This window comes from Panthera tigris, chromosome D2 (genome assembly GCF_018350195.1).
Source record: "Panthera tigris isolate Pti1 chromosome D2, P.tigris_Pti1_mat1.1, whole genome shotgun sequence".
In the NCBI taxonomy this organism is placed as follows: domain Eukaryota; kingdom Metazoa; phylum Chordata; class Mammalia; order Carnivora; family Felidae; genus Panthera; species Panthera tigris.
In genome coordinates, this window is record NC_056670.1 from 52,919,087 (window position 1) to 52,940,154 (window position 21,068).

A 21,068-nucleotide genomic window follows, 5' to 3' on the forward strand; every position below is an offset into this window, starting at 1 on the left:
TCTAGCCCTGACACCCCACCCCGGTTGCCCACTCTGAGGAAACCTATCCTGTCCTCGTGGCACGTTAGCCTATGATAATGGGATCCCCCCCCCACTTCTGCCAACCCCCCTTCTCTCCTTCCCTCTCAACACAGACAACTCCCTTTTCCCTCACACAAAAAGCTAACATACCCTGACCCCAGAGAGTTGCCAAATTCCATATGAGTTCCCTTTATTTCAATCTCTTGTCCTTTTCCAACAGTGTCAGAAAGCGAACTCGTTCTGTTTGACAACTTGAATTTACTCAAGGTTCCAGTTGAACATCTTCCACTGACTTGCAATCAAACAGATCCTCAGTTCAGAGGTCACACTGTCAACTGAGACACACATGACACAGCGATAAGCAGACTGCATCTCCTCCCCACACAGCACCTCAGGCCGCTGTGCCAAATCCTTCATAAGTACACAGACAACTACAAGACAGAATGCACAACTGGGAGAGGCCTAGCAGTGTGGCAAAGGGGAGGGGGGGGTGGCTGGCCAGGGAAGTGGTCACTGGGTCTAGGGCCACAGGCACATTTTTCATTCTCCAACGGCCTAATTTAACAGAAAACTAGACACGACGGGTGTGGTGGAAACTCACGGGGCAGGGGCAGGGAACCTGGCTTTTATTACTAACCAGGGGCCACCTTGGACAAGTCGCTTCTTGCTATGCCTCAGTTTCCTTATCTGTAAGCCCTGGATTGCCCAGTGCTTCTCAAACTGGGGTGCTGAGACACATTCACAGCCTGTGTATACACCTCGAGGTCTAGGATAGTTTGCCTTTCTGGGGTGTCAAGTTTATTCAAGATTTTTCCTTTTACACAAGAGCATTTTTATATCATCGCTCGTTGCTCAGAATGCAAAATTGACATGCATTTTTATTATAATAACTAATAATTGAAGACTAATAATTTATTATAGTAAATAATAATTGTGTGTGAGAGCAATTACTATATGCCAAGTGTTAATCTCTTTATAAAATCCTTAAAATTACTCGATGAGATATTTTATTCTCTTTTTATAGATTTAAAAAAAAATCACTGGGGAACAGAGAAATAAAATAATTCACCCCAATGTCACATGTTACTAAGCAATGCTAAAACAAATGATTCCCTCCCCCCCCCCCCAAAAAAAAGGTGTGGCCCCATTGCAAAGTGCTTTGGAGTCCACCCCCGGACCCGAGGGGCTTCTTTGATGAAGTCTGGGCAACACAGGACAAAATGATCTCCAAAGTCCAGCTCTGACACTCTTAAATCAATTTTACTTAAATCGGTGGTTTCAAGGTTTCGGACACGGGATGCCCCTGGAGGATGAAGGAAGCTGGGGAGGTCCTGCAGGGGTTCTGGGGCTCTCCCAGTGGGGTTTCCAGGACCCTCGGGCGCTGGCCCAACAGTCCGAGGGCGTGAGGCCTCCCCAGCGGCCGCCGCCTCTCGCCAGGCCGGGGTGTTTCCAGTGGCGACGCCTGGCACTTCCTCGTTCCCGCGCGCCCCAGGCTCAGCTCACAACGCCCAGCGCCGGCGCTCCTGCGGCGGGAGGGGGCCAGAGGGGAGATGTCGCAACCGCCTCCCTCCCTCTTTCCCCGCCTTGGCGCTCAGTCGCCTCCCAGATGAGCGCGCTAGCAGACGGCTGCGGGCCGCCGGGCGCAGGGCATGTCCCCTGAGTGCGCGCAGGCGGCGGGCACTGGGTCCCCGCGCAGCCTGGAGCGGGCCAACCGCACCCGCTTCCCATTCTTCTCCGACGTCAAGGGAGACCACCGGCTGGTGCTGACCGCTGTGGAGACGGTCGTGCTGGCGCTCATCTTTGCGGTGTCGCTGTTGGGCAACGTGTGCGCCTTGGTGCTGGTGGCGCGCCGACGGCGCCGCGGCACCACCGCCTGCCTGGTGCTCAACCTTTTCTGCGCGGACCTGCTCTTCACCAGCGCCATCCCGCCCGTGCTGGCTGTGCGATGGACTGAGGCCTGGCTGCTGGGCCCGGTCGCCTGCCACCTGCTCTTCTACGTGATGAGCTTGAGCGGCAGCGTCACCATCCTCACGCTGGCGGCCGTCAGCCTGGAGCGCATGGTGTGCATCGTTCGCCTGCAGCGGGGCGTGCGGGGCCTGGGGCGGCGGGCGAGGGCCGCGCTGCTGGCGCTCATCTGGGGCTACTCGGCGCTGGCCGCGCTGCCCCTCTGCGTCTTCTTCCAAGTCGTTCCGCAGCGGCTCTCCGGTCGGGACCAGGTGAGCGCCGGGCGGTGCGCGCCCCGCCGGTGTCTGGGGCGGGCCGGCAGGCGGGGGTCCGACGGAAACGGCGACCAGGGACGATGAATAACAGTAACAACAAAACAATCACAGGCCATTTGTTGCGCTTAATAGTTGTGACACTGTGCCCGGCGCTCTGAAGTTTTAGCTCTTAAATTTCACCGCAGCGACGTAGGTCCCATAAACGCCCTCCAAAACCTTGTAAGTGGAGTCCCCCAAATGCCTGTAAAGTGCACCCTTCATTTCGAGGTCAGTGAAATAACGGAGAGCTTAGCGGCCAGTCAGATGGAATTTCGAGGGTCCGGAATGGCTAATCGCATTGCCGTATGTTGAATTTTGCTTCCTGGCAGGGTGCTACGGTACTCTTGCTATCACATCTACTTTACATATGGGGAAGCTGAGGCACACAGGGGAATGACTTGCTCAGGGTATGTCATCCTTGGTGCGAGTTGGAGTTGAGATCGTGCACGGCAGATTCAGTACAGGCTGGGTAAGCGTCCTGCTTTGCAGAGTCAGGGAGAAAGGGCATTGGAGACCCAGGGACCCCAGACCCAACGCTGCCACCAGGGGTGTTGTGACTCCCCCTCCCAGGGCCTCAGCTTTTCCAACTGCAAGACAGAAGGATTACACTAGACCGCAGGACCTTGCCCTGGGAGCCTTGGGGGACAGGTGGCTTCAGAGTACCCTGGGCACCCCAAACGTCCTGCAGGTTCCAGAGGCTGCCAGAGCTTTATTCTGAGTAGTATGCCCAGAGTTGTCATTAGGATCTCAGTGGGGGTCCACAGCCTGACAAAGGTTCTGCAGACAGTTCTGACATTGGCTCGAGGGTGACTCCAGTTGCGCAGTCCAGAATCGAGGTCCAGGTCTGTCGGCGTTGCTGCCCCACTGCGCTGTTGCAGTTTGATTCAGCTCATGACTTGTGGGCACGGGCCGGGTGTAGGACAGTGGCCGCCTGTTCTGGCTGTCATCCCAGTGTGTTGGGCTTTCTACGCCTCATGGGGAGGGACAGGGAGAGGACATAGGTCTGTGCACCGTAAAGGAAGGGATGAGTCCTGCTCCAGGCTCAGCCTCTCACAGGGTCTGCCTTAAGCTGGTTTCTTCACCCCCTCCCTTTCTCTACAACTCGCTGGGTTTCTAACCTGAGCAAAACCCTCACAAACCACAGTCCCAAAGAGAGGCCTGCACAGTGACCAGAAGGGAGTGAGAAGGTAGGAAGGCACGGGGATGAGATGTAACCTGGGGGAAGGCTTCTCACTACGGAAGTGGACAGTCCCACCAGGGGATGTTCCGCTGGGTGTATCCTCTGGAGCATGGACACAGAGATGGGCTTCTCTGGGGCTTTCCCCAGACCAGTCTCTCACACAGTCCTCTTAGTGGGGTGTGGGGAGAAGTCTGCATCCTGTATAAGCACTATCCTTTTTTATTTTTTGTTTTTCACACAGATGAAATCTACAAGTCTCTTTCCTAATTGTTTTTTGCATGGGATACATTGTGGGCTTTTTATTTGATTGTTTTGTTTTAAGGCCTTGAATGACTAATAGGCAGGAACCATGTCAGGCCCATGGCACTTCATCAAAGAACATGTAAGCCTGTGGCCATACCCCTCAAGTGCAGGCCAGGATAGCTGGGATCGGCTGAGTTGGTGGGGTGCCTTTGGTGTGGTGGGCCAAGGACCCTAACTTAGTGGGCAGCCCTGTCCTCCTCAACCCAGCTATACCTGAGAATCAGGGTGGGTCACTTAGATGCTTCTAGAATAAGTGGAAGGCCAGGCTCACCCCAGATCCACTGGATCAGCTGGAGGCTAAGGTTCTGCCCTCAATCTTTGGATTTTTTTTTTTTAAGTTATTCTATCACTGAGTCACAGTGTTTCTGTATTTTCACAGATCTTGAGGTACTTCTCCCCATTTTCTTCCTACAGACAAAATGACACTCAGGAAATTAAAGATCAAATTGAATATATCTTACGGGTATCTCATGTTCCAGACATGTGCCTTATGCCCTTCCCTTTTACAATTGCTTCAGGTACACTTATACTTAACTGGCAAATAGCACTAAAAAAGTGAGGTTCTAGTCCCCTCCCAGCCAAAAGCCCAGAGTGTAACTGCTTGCCTACATGGACACAGGTGGTTGAGCAAGAAGGCCTTTGCTCAGATGGAGGGATCCTCCCTGTTTGGTCACTCTGTAGTTGCACCTTGGTGGAAGGTACCTCTGGTCAGAGCCCTCGCCGGCACTTCCGGGATGACCAGAGCTGCGCTGCAAAGCGCTTCCATGGAGACTCGTGTTGTGGTGGCTTTCACTCCATCTCCTTTGGGGCTGAGCACACAGACCCCTCTTGTATTAATGCAGAAACACCTCCTTGATCATAAGAGAGGGAGAGGGATTGGACAAAACCACTGGGAGAGCACCGGAGAAGACTGGGGGCCAGGTGAGTCGGCCACAGGAGCCCTCTTCCCTGACATTAGTAGAAGTGGGGTCAGGGAGCTTGGAATGAAAAGCCAGCATGGTCCTTTCCAGCTCTCCATCCTCTTTGTCTTTGCCCCACCCGCACCCCCACCACATGCACCTGCCAGTAAGCCAAGGAACAGAAAACTCCCCTGTCCCTCAAGGGCTGTGACCTGAGCATGTACGAAACAACTCATTTTATAGGTGAGCAAACTGAGGATGAAGGGTTGAAAAAATAAGTTGGAAAGAATAAGAAATGGGGGGGGGGGCGGAGTGTGGCCATTTTAAAAAAGAGAGAAGGATCTAGGCTAGACTGAATGGAGTCTCACATTTAAAATTAGCAAAAGCTTGTTTTCTCAATCCTCTGTTCCCAGCTTCCTGTCTAGATTCTGCCTGCCCCTTCCCACTTGGACACTAAATATGGAGGTTTTGGATGGGAGACACTTTCCTACCCAAACCACCGGCCGAGGAAACTAAGTAACCCCAAGCACACACTGGCTGCCTCCTCTCAAGGAGCTCTGGCCAGGGAAACAGTACGTCTCAGAGCTTTCTGCTATTCTGAGCACCCCTCCTCCTCCCCAAAACAGGAACATGAGTACCTTTGCCCATTTGGGCAGCGGGTGCCCACAATACAGGGTGACCAGGCTCTCTAACCCTTCCCTGAAGGGATGACGAAATAATAGGCATGCTGAAAACGCTAGATAATTCGGTATTAGGAGCGTGCGTGCACTTTGGAGTCCGACGTTCTGAGTCTGAATTCCAGTGTCAGCCCTTTAGGAGCTGTGTGCCAGAGGCAAGTGGTCCCACGTCTCTATACCTTCCTTTCCCCATTTGCAGAATGGGAGTGATAACAGTCTAACATAGGATTGCCATGGGGACTAATGTTCGGTAAATGGGCCACCACCTGGCACATACACAGTTAAGCACTCACGAATTGCCAGCTATTATTAGTTTCCTTATCTTTGGTTATAAATATTTCAAACATTCTTCAAATAGTGTAATTCTTCTGATTGCAGTAAGATAATAGGCTGCCGTTTTAAGGGGGTGGGCACATCCTGGCAACACAGACATCTCAGCCAGGTCACCTCAGCCTGGTCCAGTGGGATTCCTGCCTGTGTATGCTGTGGCCCCGGCGGGGCGCTGGCCTCAATGGCAGGCTGGGGGGGACCGTGCACCCCGGCCAGAATGTGCTGCCCATTCATTGTACAAACATTTACTGAGCACCAGTGCCCCCTGCCCTCATCATGAGTCATGTGACCGAGACACTGTCCTGTTCCAGGAGGTGCAGGTAATGAGAATGCAGACGGTCTTGGATCCTGGCACAGTTTGGTTCTCACAGAAATCCTACAAACAGGTGTTTGTTTGTTCATCTTCCGAAGGGGAAAATGCCTAAAGTCCCAGAGCAGGCAAGGGATGGAACCAGAATTTAGCCTGGCTCTGTGAACCCCCTCCACCTCCGCCCACCCCACTCCTGTGCCACTGCCTGCAAGTTCACATTTCCTTGGGAGCCCTTGGTCCTAATGCTCTGCCCCAATTTAACACCAGGCCAATCATGTCACGGTGCCTCTGCTGAGTGCAAACTAGCTGAGGAGATCAACGCAATTTGCTTGCCTTTGTTAGTAGTAGAGGATCCTTTAAGATATAAGAAAGTTCATCTCTTGCACTGATATATTCTTTCTTTTCTGGCTGGGAAGCGGAGAGACAAGGAGATATCCACTAGGATTCCCAGTTCCTTCAAGTGATCTCGAAGTCTCCCATTTTGTTTGAAGAGGTGGAACAGGGAGAATGATTTACAAAGGGATCCTCGACGGTACTCCAAGAAGCGTCATTACAGAAGGATGATGGGGAACAGCTGGAATCAGGCGGCATCTGCAAATAAGTTAGCCAGTGTGGAGAGGGGGCAGCGTGGAGCGGTGCCTGTAGACAGATACCCCCAGCCACCGGGGGTCTTCTTAGAAGAGAATGGGTGATGTCTCAGCTGCGTGTGAAGACAAAAGACAGTTAGCCAGACAAGGACGTGGGGAACCGGAGGGACATTACAAGCAGAGGAAAGAGTCCACAGGTTGGCAAGACATGGTGCCGGAAGGGTTGGTGGAGGCCAGCTGGAGAAGGGCCAGCTGTGGTCCTTTAGAGAGTTTGGACTTCCAAGGTGAGAGATGGACCAGGTCCGGGAAGGGTGGGCCAGTGAGAATGAAATACGTGGGTCCACTGGGTATCTGTGAAGGCAGAAGGTAGGGAGGAGAAGGCAGAAGGCCCGTACTCAGGTTGCTGGCAGCATTGGGAATGGCTTCTCCAGGCCCCGAGTCAGTGATGGCAGGAGGTGGAGCCTTCTGGGGTGGGACATTGGAGCCTTGTCGTACCTGTGAGGCATCCTTCAGAGATGTCCTCAGGACACTGGGACCTGTTTTGAAGACAGAACAAGACAGGGCTGGAAAAAGCAGCTGCAACTTGGAAACGAAGCCATGGCAATGGATGAGATTGCCAGGGAGAGGTAGAGGTTGGGATGGGGATACAAGTCACACTTAACCACATAACACCCTTGTACGTGGCCTCCTGACCTTGTCCCTTCCTGACCTGTCCCGAGCTCCAGCCTCCCCATTCTCCTGACCGAAGCCCCATGCCTGTGGGCACAGTGAACACAACCCCTCCGGGAGGCCACTCTCCCTGGTGACTGTGCTCTCCTGTCATCCGTAGCTCTGGGCATTGCCAGCTCGCTGCCCTGTATTGAAGTTTCTTAGCCCTTCTCTCTCTCCTTAAGCACATCATAGCCTCCTCGAGGGCAGGGGCCTCACCTTGCGCATCCTCACTGTGGCTGCCACTGTGGCTGGAGTCAGTGAGTGATTGAACAAACCAATTAAAGGACAGTTGTTGACTCGGCCACTCTGCTTCTGTAGCTCAGTCATAAATGCGCCTAGCACGTCTGGTTTTCAAATTTCCTGTTTAAAATCAGGAAACACTTCCAAAATGTGCAGAAAAAGTACAGGGAATATTATAAGACTCATGTCTCCGCCGTCCAGAGTTGACTCACTGTCACACTCTCTCTTAAGTCACAGCCTGGGTCAGAATACCTAGAATCAAAATAACGTAAGTCAGATGGATTTTCCCACAAAAACGCAATTATAATACCAAGCCAGCTCACTGACTTTGGGCCTGGCGCCTGCTGTTAAATTTCTTAATGAGAATAAACTCTGCGCGTAAACAATGGTACCATATAAAGCTTTCTAAAGAGCATATAAATGATTCAGTCCACACAGGCCAGCCACACTGTCTCTTCGGTCATGTGTGAGGTGCTGTGCAAAGTTCTTATCTCACTTCCTTATCACACTCTGGGCCTGGGGTGAGTGCTACAAATCAAAAGGTGAAAGAGCATCTTCCTCAGAGTCATGAAATTGGGATGCGTTCATTGTGTTTGAAACAAAAAAATAGCTGGTTAGGTCTGCTAAACTATCATGGTTTCATGTTTGATCATCATTTTTTAAAAAAATTAACGTTTATCGCCCTTTTTTTGGCACATTCTAGAAGATTTAGAAAGAACAAAAATAACTTGAGTCCCACCTGGAAACAGACACTTAATTTTCTGGACTGTATCCTTCCAGTCTTTTTTCTATGCATATGCGTGTGTGTGTGTGTGTGTGTGTGTTTGTGTGTACACGTGCGTAGGTGTATACCTGTGCATTCACACCTACACATTTTCTTCAACAGCACTGGGCAAAGCAGATCGTTTGAGGATCTAGTTTTTTGCCCCTATTGAAGGGAGAACACCCAGCTCTATCATTATGTATTCTTCTACAAAATCATGTTAAGCCTGGAGAGATTTTGGCAGACATTCTGGAGATGGCTTTTGGAAAGAGTTGGGGGCCCTTGGGCATTCTTCCCTGCTTGACTTGCCTTAGAGTTTTCTTGGTATGTCTCTGGATTTCTTTTATAACTACTTAGCTCTCATGGGAAGATATTCTATGATTAAAAAGTACTACACCTTTAAACTATTGTTTTAGGAGGGTGTTTCTAAGCCTTAGTTTTCTGCTCGGTGTAGTGGGAAAAATAGTAATATGCATTTCAATATGGATGCTACAAACATTCAATGAGGTAATGTATTTAAAGTGTTTCCTGGCATAGATAAGTGCTCAGTGAATATCAGACTTACTATTTTCTGTTAATAGGAAAAGAAGCGACTATTTGGCTGCATTTTGAATTTGACCACTCAGTTGTGATATACATGAGGAAAGTTCTTTGCCTTTACTTAGTGTAGCATTCAATAAATATAGGCTGAATGAATAAATGAATGATGCTATAAGTAATACTACTACATTGGGGCGCCTGGGTGGCGCAATCAGTTATGCGTCTGACTCAGGTCATGATATCATGGTTCATGAGATCAAGCCCCGTGCTGTCAGCTCAGAGCCCGCTTGGGATTTTCTGTCTCTCCCCCTCTCTCTACTCCTCCCCTGCTCACTCACTCTCTCTCAAAATAAACAAATAAACATTAAAAAAATACTACTACCCCATTGGTTAAGATGCCTTGTCCACCAGAGGTCAATAATGTGCTCTTTGTACACAGAATGTGCTCTTAAAATTCTGTTCTACACGTTCAGAAGTGTTTAGGGCAACTTTCTAAAGTTCTGTTCCTACAGTCAAGCACGCATGAGGAGTTTGTTTGGGAGGAGAGACAGACAAACAGACAGGCAGGCAGACCATTGACCTATCGATGGAGTGGATTATTCCAGCAGCTCCTAGTAACCATGTAAGAAGGTCCCTATATGCTTCAAGGTGTGTAATTACTGTCAAACGTTTGAATTCAGCCCAGCCTACTGACAGCAGCAAAGGCCACAAAGCGTGCTTTTCCACCCCTTTCCAGTGGTTTTACATCTTGAATGATGGAGAATTGTACGGGGCTGTAGCGTGCTCCCCTGGAGGAGGGACACAGGAGGAAAGAGCTTCCAAGTCTGGCAACCAGTATTGTCTTGGAGTAAGCCCCAGCCGTCTCTGATGCGGCTTGACACATTTTAGACATCGTCATTCCCTTAAATGACGCCTCAATGTTGTTTCTGGTGCCTTCAGCAGTCCCAGGGTGACTGCAACGGAACCTCTTGCCTGTTTTCATATGCGTGTCGCTTCCAGTCTGTGTGGCCTTTCAGGGCTCAGGTTCTCACCTGTAAAATGAAGAGAAGGCTCAAGGGCTCTTTGCAGCTCAGTTCAGGAGGGGAAAGAGCACTGGGCCTGGAGTCCTGCCTGCAGCTAACTTGAGCTGTTACCTGCATGTGACCCTGACACCCAGCTGAGTCTCCTGGAGAATGGGAGGATTAATTATGGGTATTCTGAGGGCCTGTCGGGGTGTTTGTGTGGGCAGGGGAAAGGATGCGGGGGTATCCTGTCAACCTGGTTGTGTAACGGTGACACAACAGTGTAACAGGTTAGGTACCCTCCTACTGGGACTGAGCTCAAGCCAAACAAGAAGCCACCACTTAAGTGACGTTTTCTTCCTTCTTGTAACCAGGAAATTCCGATTTGCACACTGAGTTGGCCCAGCATCGCTGGAGAAATCTCCTGGGATGTGTCATTTGTTACTTTGAACTTCTTGATGCCGGGATTGCTCATTGTGATCAGCTACTCCAAGATTTTACAGGTATGTGTGCTTCAAGGGCCACAGCTGAACTGCACCGAAGCCGGGGGTATTTCAGATGGAATCTTAGCCTTTCCAGGGCGAAGTTACCTCAGAGTTCACGCTGGTCCAAGCCTGGCTCGCTGCCCAGGTCTACCCCCTCTGCAACACTAAGGAGTGAGAATGTAATATTTTTTTTAAGTTATATCTTTGTGATTGTTATTATTATTATTACTAATTTTGCTGGTCACTAAAGTAATACAAAGCTCATTACAAAAAATTAAACTGAAGGGGTGTCTGAGGGGCTCAGTCAGTTAAGCATCTGACTCTTGATTTTGGCTCAGGTCATGATCTCACGGTTTGTGAGTCTGAGCCCTGCATCAGGGCTCTGCGCTGCCAGTGCAGAGCCTGCTTGGAGTTCTCTCTCTCCCCTCTCTCTCTGCCCCTCCCCTGCTTGTGCTCTCTCTTAAAATAAATACACTTAAAAAAAAATTAAAAGAAATTAAAGACATATAGAAATGTGTGATACAGAAACTAAACATCTACTCCCCTTAACAGTTCAAAGTGTATTTTTCAGGTTACTTTTTTTATAGATGTGCCTATATGCATATTTTTATGCCATGAGTATAATGAATGTATGTTATATATGTATGATAAACCATATAAAATGGTCGAATATCAACTACTCACCATGGGTCAACCCAATGTTTGTTTGTTTGTTTGTTTGTTTCAGATTTGAGATAACACTCTTTGCTCTGTAATTTCCTTTATCGGCTTAACACTATACTGGAATATCTTTCCATGTTTGCTCTCATATCTCTGCCTCATTCTTTTTAATGGCTTCATGGTCTTCCATCATACAGATGTGATATAATTCACTTTATGGGCTTTTGGGTTGAGTCCATTGTTACCCCATCACAGATAGCAATACGGTGATAGAGAATGTACACTTTTAAAAACTTTTTATTGAAGTATAATATACATCCAAAAAAGCATCCCCAGCATGCGTGCACAGCTGACTCCTAGAAGCAGCTTCCAGAAACAGACCGAGAAACAGAATATTCCCAGAAGCCCCTTCCTGGTACCTTCCCATTGCTACCCCACGCTCCCAGGGAAGGTGCTTTTCAAAAGTGCGCTGAGCCAGGAAGTAATGTCTACTTTGGAGGTATGTACAGGGACGTAAAAAGGACCCTGCCAGCCTGTGTCCCACCTCCTGAGGTGGCCCATTCACATGTACAGCTCTGGCTCAGGCAAGTAGCATGTACATATATGTTCATGCTCATCTCAGAAGGTTTCATGCAAAACCTTGAGTCCTCTTGAAGGTTTACAGTTGTTGAATCTTGGTTTTATTGCATGTTACAGGTCATCTGGCAAACAATTTTATCGAAGCGGAGCCCTGTAGGTCCTGCTTGCTATCTGGCTACTTTTTATGGCCTTTTCTTTGTAGCTGAGGATCTAGAACCTTCCTGGCTGCTCAGAACCAGGCCAGCCTCTATCCGGGTCTGTTAATCCTGGGTCCTGTGGGAGATGGGTCCCCAATCTATTCCCTAGACTGTTCCCCACCGATTGACTTGTGACCCACTTTAGTGACATCCAGCCTGGGGCTTGTTCAAGGGTATGAGGCAGATTCAGGCCTGGAGCCAAGGTCTGTAAAGCGCTTGCAGTAGGGGCCTGGCATGTGTAAATGCTATGTAAGTGTTAGCTATTATTACCTTAAAAGAAAAGAAGTGAGGGAATAAGGAAGAGAAATTTAAAATGAATCCTTTAAAAAATGATTTAACAAATATTTGTGTAGTATTTAAAATGTGTCAGGAATGAATTCATTTAATCCTAATAAGAATTACAGATGAAGACACCAATGCAGAGAGGCTAAGTAACTTGCCCAAGATCACATAGCTCATAAGCAGTGGTATCAGGATTTGAACCCAGGCAGTCTGGCCCCAGCGTCCCAACACTTTAATTCCTCAGACATTTGTTGAGGATCTACTCTCTGCAAAGTGCTGGTGGGGAGTGGAGATTGGTCAAGAGTGAGCAGGTCACGTTTTTCTATTCAGAAGGAGCTCCAACACAGGAAGGGGAAGGGGAGACAGACAACAGGACTGCTGCTCGATGCGGTGAGCCTCTAGTACACAGGACAGAGTGATGCTAGAACTCAGTGTGAAAATGCTTGGCAAACCATTGAACATCGCACGGACGAAAGAAGTGAATAAGGGGGAGAAGAGAGAAGAGGAGAGGGCTAGGAAAGGCAGACATGGAGACATAAAGGGCTCTTCCAGTAACCATGCTTTTGAGTCCTTGTTGTGTGGCCTTTAGCAAGTTACTCACTTTCTCTGGACCTCTGTTCCCTCATCTGCAAAATGGTGATGATAACTCGGACAGTGTAGGGTTGTTGGGAGACACGTCAGGAATACTACCGGGGACCCACAGAGCCGTGCCTGCCTGTAGCGGGGGGTGAGTAGACTACATCTGTTGTTATTTGTTAGGCATGGCTATTCCTCTGACCCTACCCTCAGAGCATGCTGGGAAAAGGTACCCCTGAGATTTTTTGAGAGAATAAACTGCAGAGTCCAGATTTGGAGCGTGGCAAGAGCTAGGAGCCGACGCTCGGGCAGGGCGGTCCCGCTCCTGAGTTCCTTGCAGGCCACGAGGGCTCCGGTCTGCCCCACTGCACTTCACCTGAGACGACTCAGCTGCCTTCTGAGGGAGGATTGACTTATTCCACGGAAAGGTTTTCCCACCCTCTTCCATCTTTTTCTCAGGCCAGGGCCCACATGGAAACATTCCAGGAGACCCCAAGAGCCCTGATGAGTTGGGGGAGGGGTCCTCATATCCATCAGCCTTTAGATTCCTGTTCATCACTTTCCGGACACTTTGATATAAACCCATGGCCAGCCTTCAATTCCTCCCATCACAGACCCCAAGGCAGCTCCTGGGTGAAAGAGTATATCTATCATGACTCACTGTTATGAAACAGTGCTCTCAGTAGTGACTCGAAGATACCATTTAGACCCCATCACTTCCCTCATGTGTGGAGCAAAACTCAAAGCCCTCACCTTGATGCCCTGTGTGATCTGGCCCCTGCCTGCCCTCTCACATCATCTTCTCACTCTCTCTTGTGTCCACCTTGGCGGCTACTTCTCACACATGCCGACACACAGCTGCCTCAGGGCCTTTGCACCTGTGATTTCCTCTCCCAGATCTCCATTCCCCCAATTTCTGTGTGGGCCACTCCCCCACTCCATTTAGGTCTCTGCTCAGAAGGCTCTTCCCCAGAGTGCCTTCTCATCGTTCTCTAGTCCCTCATTACCCGATATATTTCTCTTCTGTACACTTACCATGCCTGTCATATTCCATTTATGTGTATTTATTTGTAAAGCATCTGTTTTGCACACTAGAATGCAGTCTCCATGAGGGCCGAGACTTTCTTATGTTTACTGCTATAGCTCCATGCCTAGCACAGAGCCTGGCTTATTCATTGTGGATACTCAGCAAACACTCACTGAATGAGTAAGACAAACTTTGGAACACAGTGAAATGGCCAACTCTACCTTCTCCTTTCGCACAGTGGGGAAACCATTGAACAAAAAGTCCTAAGACCTAGCTTCTAGTCCAAGCTTTATTCCTGTGTGACTTTAACACAGGCAAGTCATTTAACTACTGCGGGCCTCAGTTTTGTCTGGGGGTCAACAGGCCTCAGTGGGTTATTAAACACAATAAAATGAGAGTGTGGATATGATATTTTGAACAAGCTGCTAGAATTGAATTTGAAAGCTATCTAATGTTGTGGTTTTGAAAATCATGTTAATGCAAATATAAGACCTTTAAAAAAGGACTTTCGACCCCACGAGCTCATACTCGCTATGATACTCATAACTCAGAGACACTGGATCAGCTTCCCAGCTGAAATTTTTCTGTTATGAGCGTAACTCTGTAAAATGAATTGAACATCAGCGTCAATCAGCTGTTTTCATAGAGACCCAACTAACAAATCATCAGAAACCATAAGACACATAACTGCATCTGCCAACCCTTTCCCACCAGGTCTACCTCTTACCTGTCGGTACTGTCTCTGCCTCAGTTTCCATCTATAGGCGTGAGAAGTGCCTCTTTGAAATCACCCCAATCTTTTATTCCTCTAAAGGAGCATCTCCCCTAAAGCACTCTCTAGGTCTCCATGGGCTGTTAGATATCACAAAGGGGTCCGTGATCAAATGAGTTTAGGAACCACCAATGAGTCAATGTTAAATAGGTGTCTTTGCAGCAGGACGTCTGGGAGGCCTCAGGCTAATGTTCTTTGAGAGTCTCCAACCCAGGAATAGAGGAGGCAGCACCACTAAATCTGACCACAGACCCCCTTCTCCCCACAGAGCATCTCTTTGCACTGGTGCTCTATGGGTCTCCTTCGGGGAACATTGCTCTAAAGTCCCTGTCGGGGTTGCTGGCTCTGCCCTGGGCAAGGACTGGAGAGCAGGCTTCACCTGGGCACTTCCCTTCCAAAGCTGCCTCACGTGCTCAGGGCAGTGGCCTTATCCACGGTTCTGCCTTCCCTGCTTCCTCTTTCCTCATGACTCAAGCGTGCTATACATCTCCAGTGGCTTTTTCCAATCAATAGTTTCCCAGGGTAATAGTCCCCCAGTCACTCCCAAGTGATTTCAATCAGGCTGGCAATGCTAGCTTCTGGGGCTTGGTTTACATTGTCACCCAGCAACCACTGCCATAGCAAGAGGAGATGCTTCTACCCTTTCTTGTTCCCCCCCTCGTTCTCCAGATACACACTAGGATGGAAGAGCGGGGAGGGGTGGGGCAGGGCTCCCTTCTTTCCGGCTGTGTATCCAGCACCTATGAGAGTACTCGGCACAACATGGTAGGGGCTCAATAAATATTTTCCGAATGAGAGAATGAGGGTACTGCTTGAAGTTGGAAAACTTTCATGCATCTCGGGGCTCAACTGAGAAATGAACTCTGTTTTAGCTAAGCACCGAGGTGTTAGGTAATGAACATTCAGCCCCTTCTCCATGCCTGGCCCTCATTCCCCAGGTTTGGGGCCTGCTTGCCAGTGATGGAGAGGGAGGTGGGCCCTCTAGAAAGATGGAGTCTGTTGTCTGAAGATTCTAATCTGTGTGTTGCTGCTTGACCAAGCAGCACCCCAAGGAGAGCCAACCCCCAGGTCCCGAGCATGTCAGTGAGGAACCACCTCCCCCTGCACCCACCTGTCAGCACCGTGGTGTGGTGGCCTGGAGTGGCAGAGGTGTGAGATAGAGAGAAGGTTCCCTCAGGACCATCTCAAAAGGACTGTTTAAAAAGTGACTCTTTATGAAGAACTGTGGGGCAATTCCAAATCTGCTGTCCTGTATAAGTGGTTCCCATACTTCAGTCAGCAAAGATCACTCAGAGTTTGTGAGAAGTACAGCTTTCTGGGCCCACTCAGACCCACAAAAGTGAGTATCTGACGGTGGTCCCAAGTGCTCGCCTGGTGACTCTGACACAGGTGGCCATGGACCACATCCCTGGGAGCACTGTGCTCCCCCGTAGCCCCATGATGAAGAGCTCAGATGCCTCCCCAGAGGGGCACTTCTCCTCCACCTTGACCATGAGGCCTTGAGTGTGTTCCTTCACCTCTCAGAGCCTTCATCTTGCATACCCAAAGTCGGGTAATGACAGGACCCGCCCCCTAGGCTTGTTTTAAGGATTAAAGTTAATCCTCAAGTTAGCTGAGCATTTAATTTCCCCTAAAACACATGAAGCATTCTGTGCAATGACAGAGACATTTTAAAGCCTGGATAAAAGTCACCCAGTCTTGTCATCTTAACGTGGGGTGGGAAGCAGCAAGGAGCCACATTGGATTATAATGAGCCCATTTTCCTTCTCACGCCCTGAAAGTCATGGGAACCATGGGCAGAGGAAACGGTGGCATCAGTCAGTGCTAAAAACAGACCCGACCACTTATTCACTCGACCCATGAGTCAGTCCATTTCTCTGTCTGTTTTTTCACAGTCACTGTCAGGCACTTGCTAGAGCCCCAGGCCACAGAAGCCACAGGGCTGCCCGTGGAGCCTGCAGTCTGGTGGCTGAGGTAACAATGACGCTTCAGCACCTACCACATGGTCCACGTGGCAAGGGCCATGTGAATGCTGGAGACAAAGTACTGCAGGATGCCTTGTGGGAGATGAACTAGGAAGGCTTCTCAGGGTTTCTGGCATCAGAGCATGGAGTCATAGGCCAGGCAGAAGGATTTCCATTGGTGGGGATTAGCAGAGGGTAGGAAGAAACTCGTTTAAGATGAAGAGCATGGCACGGAGTGGAGCGTCTGGGTGGCTCAGTTGGTCAAGTGTCCGACTTCGGCTCCAGTCATGATCTTGCAGTTTGTGAGTTCGAGACCCGCGTCGGGCTCTGCTGACAGCTCAGAGCCTGGAGCCTTCTTCCGATTCTGTGTCTCCCTCTTTCTCTGCCCCTCCCCTGTTCACGCTCTGTCTCTCAATAATAAATAAACGTTAAAAAAAAATTAAAAAAAAACAAACAAACTGCATGGGCCAGAGTCATGCTGCCCAGTTTGAAGCCCAGGTTTGCAACTGCTTAGCTGGGTACTGGTGGGAAAGTTCCTCAGCCACTCTGAGCCTCAGTTTTCTCATCTGTAAAATGGGGATCATCAAAGTACCTATGTCCCAGAATTGTTGGGAGAATGTAGAGAGATAAGCCAAGTGATATGTACAGAGCCTAGCACAAAGTCAGTGCTTAATAAATATGAATTTACATCAACATCATTCAAAAATATGTGTAAGACACGGTATGAGGGACTCCATCCTTCTTGGCAGGGCAATGTGGACAGTGTACACGATGAGGCCGCTAATGGAGTCATCCCTTATGTGTCCCCGCTGTAAGGTGACCGTCCCCTTCGGTTGGTCATGGCCTCTGGTCTCCATGTAGCTGGTGGTGCCAACAGACCCTACTGATCAGGGACTCATTGCCAAATGGCGTGCACGCCAGGCATTGTGGGCCCTTTCCAGAGAAGCTTCGCTTTCAGGCTGGCTCCCGGCAGCAGGTGGCCTGGCAGATGAGCAGCCTCCAGTCTCGGCCGCCTTCCATGGCCCCACCTCAGTGGCCTGCGGCAAGACTAGAATCCATTTCAGTTGCTCTTGTGGAAGGAGAGGAACCAGATGTGGGGGTTCAGTGCTCCCTGTCTGCCCAGACTGGCCACACCCTCACACCATCTCCCACTGCCCTCTCTGCCACCCAACAACCTGGAGGGGAGGAGAAAGGGACAAGTGTGTGTGGACTGCCACTTAAACCAGGGCCCTCACACCCACCTCCAAAAAGGCTAATAAGTAAAATATCTATCCATAGGGGCCTGGATAAATCCTGGTGCAGCCACAGTGTGGAATCTATGCAGCCACTTGCCAGATAACAAGGATGAGGTGCCTTCTGTCTGGGCTTATATGGAATGAGCACCAAGGCCTGCTGCTAAGTGGAAAGGAAGAAGGGTTAAGAGGGGGCTGCATGGCGTGGTCCCATTTGTGGGCAAAGCAACAGTGCAGACATCTGTGTTCACATTGCTAGGCATGTGTGTGATGGGAGAGTGTTCCCATGAGGACAGACAGGACACTGGTCACGGGTTCCTTCCAGGGAATGAACACGGATGGTACAGGAAGCTAGAAGCCTTGCTTATATTTTTAATTTGCTCTCCTTCAGCATCATATTGCTTGAGTTTATACCTTGAACACCACCTGTTTTTCAATTTTTTTTATTATTTAAAAAAATTTTTTTAGTTTATTTATTTTGAGAGAGTGAGAATGAGTGGGGGAGGGGCTGAGAGAGAGTTGGGGAGAGAGACAGAATCCCAAGCAGGCTCTGCACTGTCAGCGCAGAGCCCGACGCAGGGCTCAATCTCACAAACCGCGAGATCATGACCTGAGTCGAAATCAAGAGTCAGACGCTCAACCGACTGAGCCACCCAGGTGCCCCGAACACATACTGCTTTTATACAGTTACTTACTTACCACTTTCAAAAAAAGAAATAATAGGGGAAATGCGTGTCTTGGTCTGTTTGGGCTGCCATAACAAAATACCACAGATTGGGTGGCTTAAAAACAACAGGAGTTTATTTGTCACACTTGTGGAGGCTGGAGTTGAAGGCTAGGGTCCCAGCCCAGTCAGGTTCTGATGAGAGCCCTCTTCTGGCTGCAGACTGCCAGCTTCTTGCTGTCTTCACATGGTGGAAGGACTGAAGGAGCTGTCTTGAGACTCTCTTAAGGGCCCTGTTCATGAAGGCTTTGTCCCCATAACCCGATGACCTCCCAAAGGCCCTGCCTCCTAACCCTCTCCACACAAAGTTCCAAAGTTGCCCCAGGGCAGCAGGGACGGCAGATTCCAACTCCTAGATGCTCTGTTCCTCCTCAGCCCAAACCCCCTACATCCTGCAGTAAATTGTGGCTCTGGCTTTGTTTTTGTGTTCCTGCAGATCACAAAGGCATCAAGGAAAAGGCTCACGGTGAACCTGGCTTCCTCGGAGAGCCACCATATCCGCGTGTCCCAGCAGGACTTCCGGCTCTTCCGTACCCTCTTCCTGCTCATGATCTCCTTCTTCATTATGTGGAGCCCCATCATCATCACCATCCTCCTCATCTTGATCCAGAATTTCAAGCAGGACCTGGTCATCTGGCCATCCCTCTTCTTCTGGGTGGTGGCCTTCACGTTTGCCAACTCAGCCCTGAACCCCATTCTCTATAACATGTCACTGTTTAGGAATGAATGGAGGAAAATTTTCCACTGCTTCTTCTACCCAGAAAAGGGAGCCATGTTTACAGATACATCTGTCAGAAGAAATGATCTGTCCGTTATTTCCAACTAATTAAATTTTTCTCTATAGGCAGAGTTTATCACCCTCTGGAAAGCTAGGATACGCTTTCAAAGGGAGTTTATTTCCAGGACCATCACATCACTGTAGCCTGCTTTAAGAAAATGTGACCTATGCAAATACACATTTATAGCACCAGTAAATTAAGGGGTGATCAATCAGTATGACAATTTTACCCTTCATAAAAGGATTTGTTATGGGCTCCCTTTAAATATGAACTTTTTCCAGTGTGTTTGTAATATGATTGAGTTTAATAAATTTTTATTTATAGCTGTTCAGCAATCACATCTCTTACATATAAAGCCACACCATGCTGGTTTCTGGAGTGAGTCTTGAAAGTGATCTAATACTCAGGTTTCTCCCTGAAGGTTCACTGCCACTGTAGGTCCCCACCCTGGACTTGTGAGGCCTCAAGACTATTCAATAATGTCAACAAAACTTGAGGAATTTCCAAAGAAATTCAAAAAAATTAAAGTGACTTTAGTTTTTCACTTATAAGAAATGCCATGTACCTCTTTAGGGGAAGCCATGTTATGGAATCAGAGAAGAGATAGAATGACTCAAAACATTGAGAGTGAGAGCATAAGTGATTCCCTCCATGGATCCACCTGTCAGGTGCCTCTTAAGCCCATGGTATGGCCAGTGTTCTTGGTGCTGGGAACACAGCGGTGAACCAGACAGCCATGGCTCATGCCCTTATGGGGCTTACTTACCTTCTATTTTGGGGGAGAAGCACTAAACAGAAATCAGTAAATAATATAGCATTATAGAGTGGATTCACATCATGAAGAAAACAGGACAGTGATGGGGCACCTGGGTGGCTCAGTTGGTTAAGCGTCCAACATCAGCTCAGGTCATGATCTTATGGTTCATGAGTTTGAGTCCTGCGTCAGGATCTGTTTTGACAGCTCAGAGCCTGAACCTGCTTCACATTGTGTCTCCCTCTCTCTCTGCCCCTTCCCTGCTCATGCTCATGCTCATGCTCTGTCTCTCTCTCTCTCAAAAATAAATAAACATGAAAAAAATTTTTAAATAGGACACTGATGGCAATTTGGATGAGATGGGGGGAGGGGCCTATTTTTAAATAGGACACTGATGGCAATTTGGATGGGATGGGAGGTGGCAGACCTATCTGGGGTTGATATTTGGGCCAAAAAATAAACCACCAGAAAGAGCCAACCATCAGAATCCAGGGGAATAGGGCTTTGCAGACATTGTCAACACTGGTCCTGGTGCAAAGGGGCTGGTATACTTGTGGAACAGAAAGAAGACTGGTGTAGGCAAAGCAAACTATTGACTGATCCTCTTCTGTGTTACACACTGTTGTTGATGCCAGGACAGAGGGGTGCCCTGCTGGAGCCCATTGATTGAGACCAGAGAAGGGACAAGGCTGAACTATGTTGGGCCTGGGAGGCCACATAGGGAGTTTATTCTGTGTTCAATGGGCAACCACTGGAGGTTTGCAGTTGGAGACTGATATGACCTAATATCTATTTTTAAATATTACTCTGGCTGATGTGCAAAGGATGGACTTTGAAGAGCAAGAATAAAAATTTGACAAATTAGGTGGCTGCTGAGGTAGAAAAAAAATGGGAAGTCAGTGGGTGGCCTTAGTAGGGGGTTGTGAGATAAGATCTTGGGACTACTTTGGGAAGGCAGAGTAAGCCCGATTTACTGACAGACAGGATGTAGAACATGAGGGAAAGAGAGAATTCGAAGGTGACTCTTGGATGAACAATGATTGGATGATCCAGCAGGCCAGAAAAATGGGGAAAGACTAGGAGAAGAATGGGGGATGAGAGAGCCAGGAGTTTCATTTGGGGATAAATTTGAGATCCCTATGAGATCCAATGGAAAGTAGGCAGTTGGAGGCAGGGATGGGAAACTTGGGCCCAAAGATACAACATTAGGAGTCATC

General features: G+C 48.9%; 1 protein-coding gene across 2 annotated transcripts; it reads left to right on the forward strand.

Annotated features, from left to right (window-relative positions):
* The first annotated feature begins 1,670 nt into the window (after nt 1-1,670).
* FFAR4 (free fatty acid receptor 4) lies at nt 1,671-19,413 on the forward strand. 2 transcript variants are annotated; one of them, XM_042960800.1, is made up of 4 exons: nt 1,671-2,237; nt 10,195-10,327; nt 16,011-16,042; nt 18,755-19,413. In XM_042960800.1, exons 1-4 carry the CDS (start codon nt 1,671-1,673, stop codon nt 19,142-19,144), a joined length of 1,122 nt encoding a protein of 373 aa, XP_042816734.1. In that variant the 3' UTR covers nt 19,145-19,413. The 2 variants fall into 2 exon arrangements, with proteins under 2 accessions (XP_042816734.1, XP_042816733.1); XM_042960799.1 differs by lacking the exon at nt 16,011-16,042 and having other exon boundaries at nt 10,195-10,323.
* Nucleotides 19,414-21,068: the final 1,655 nt, after the last annotated feature.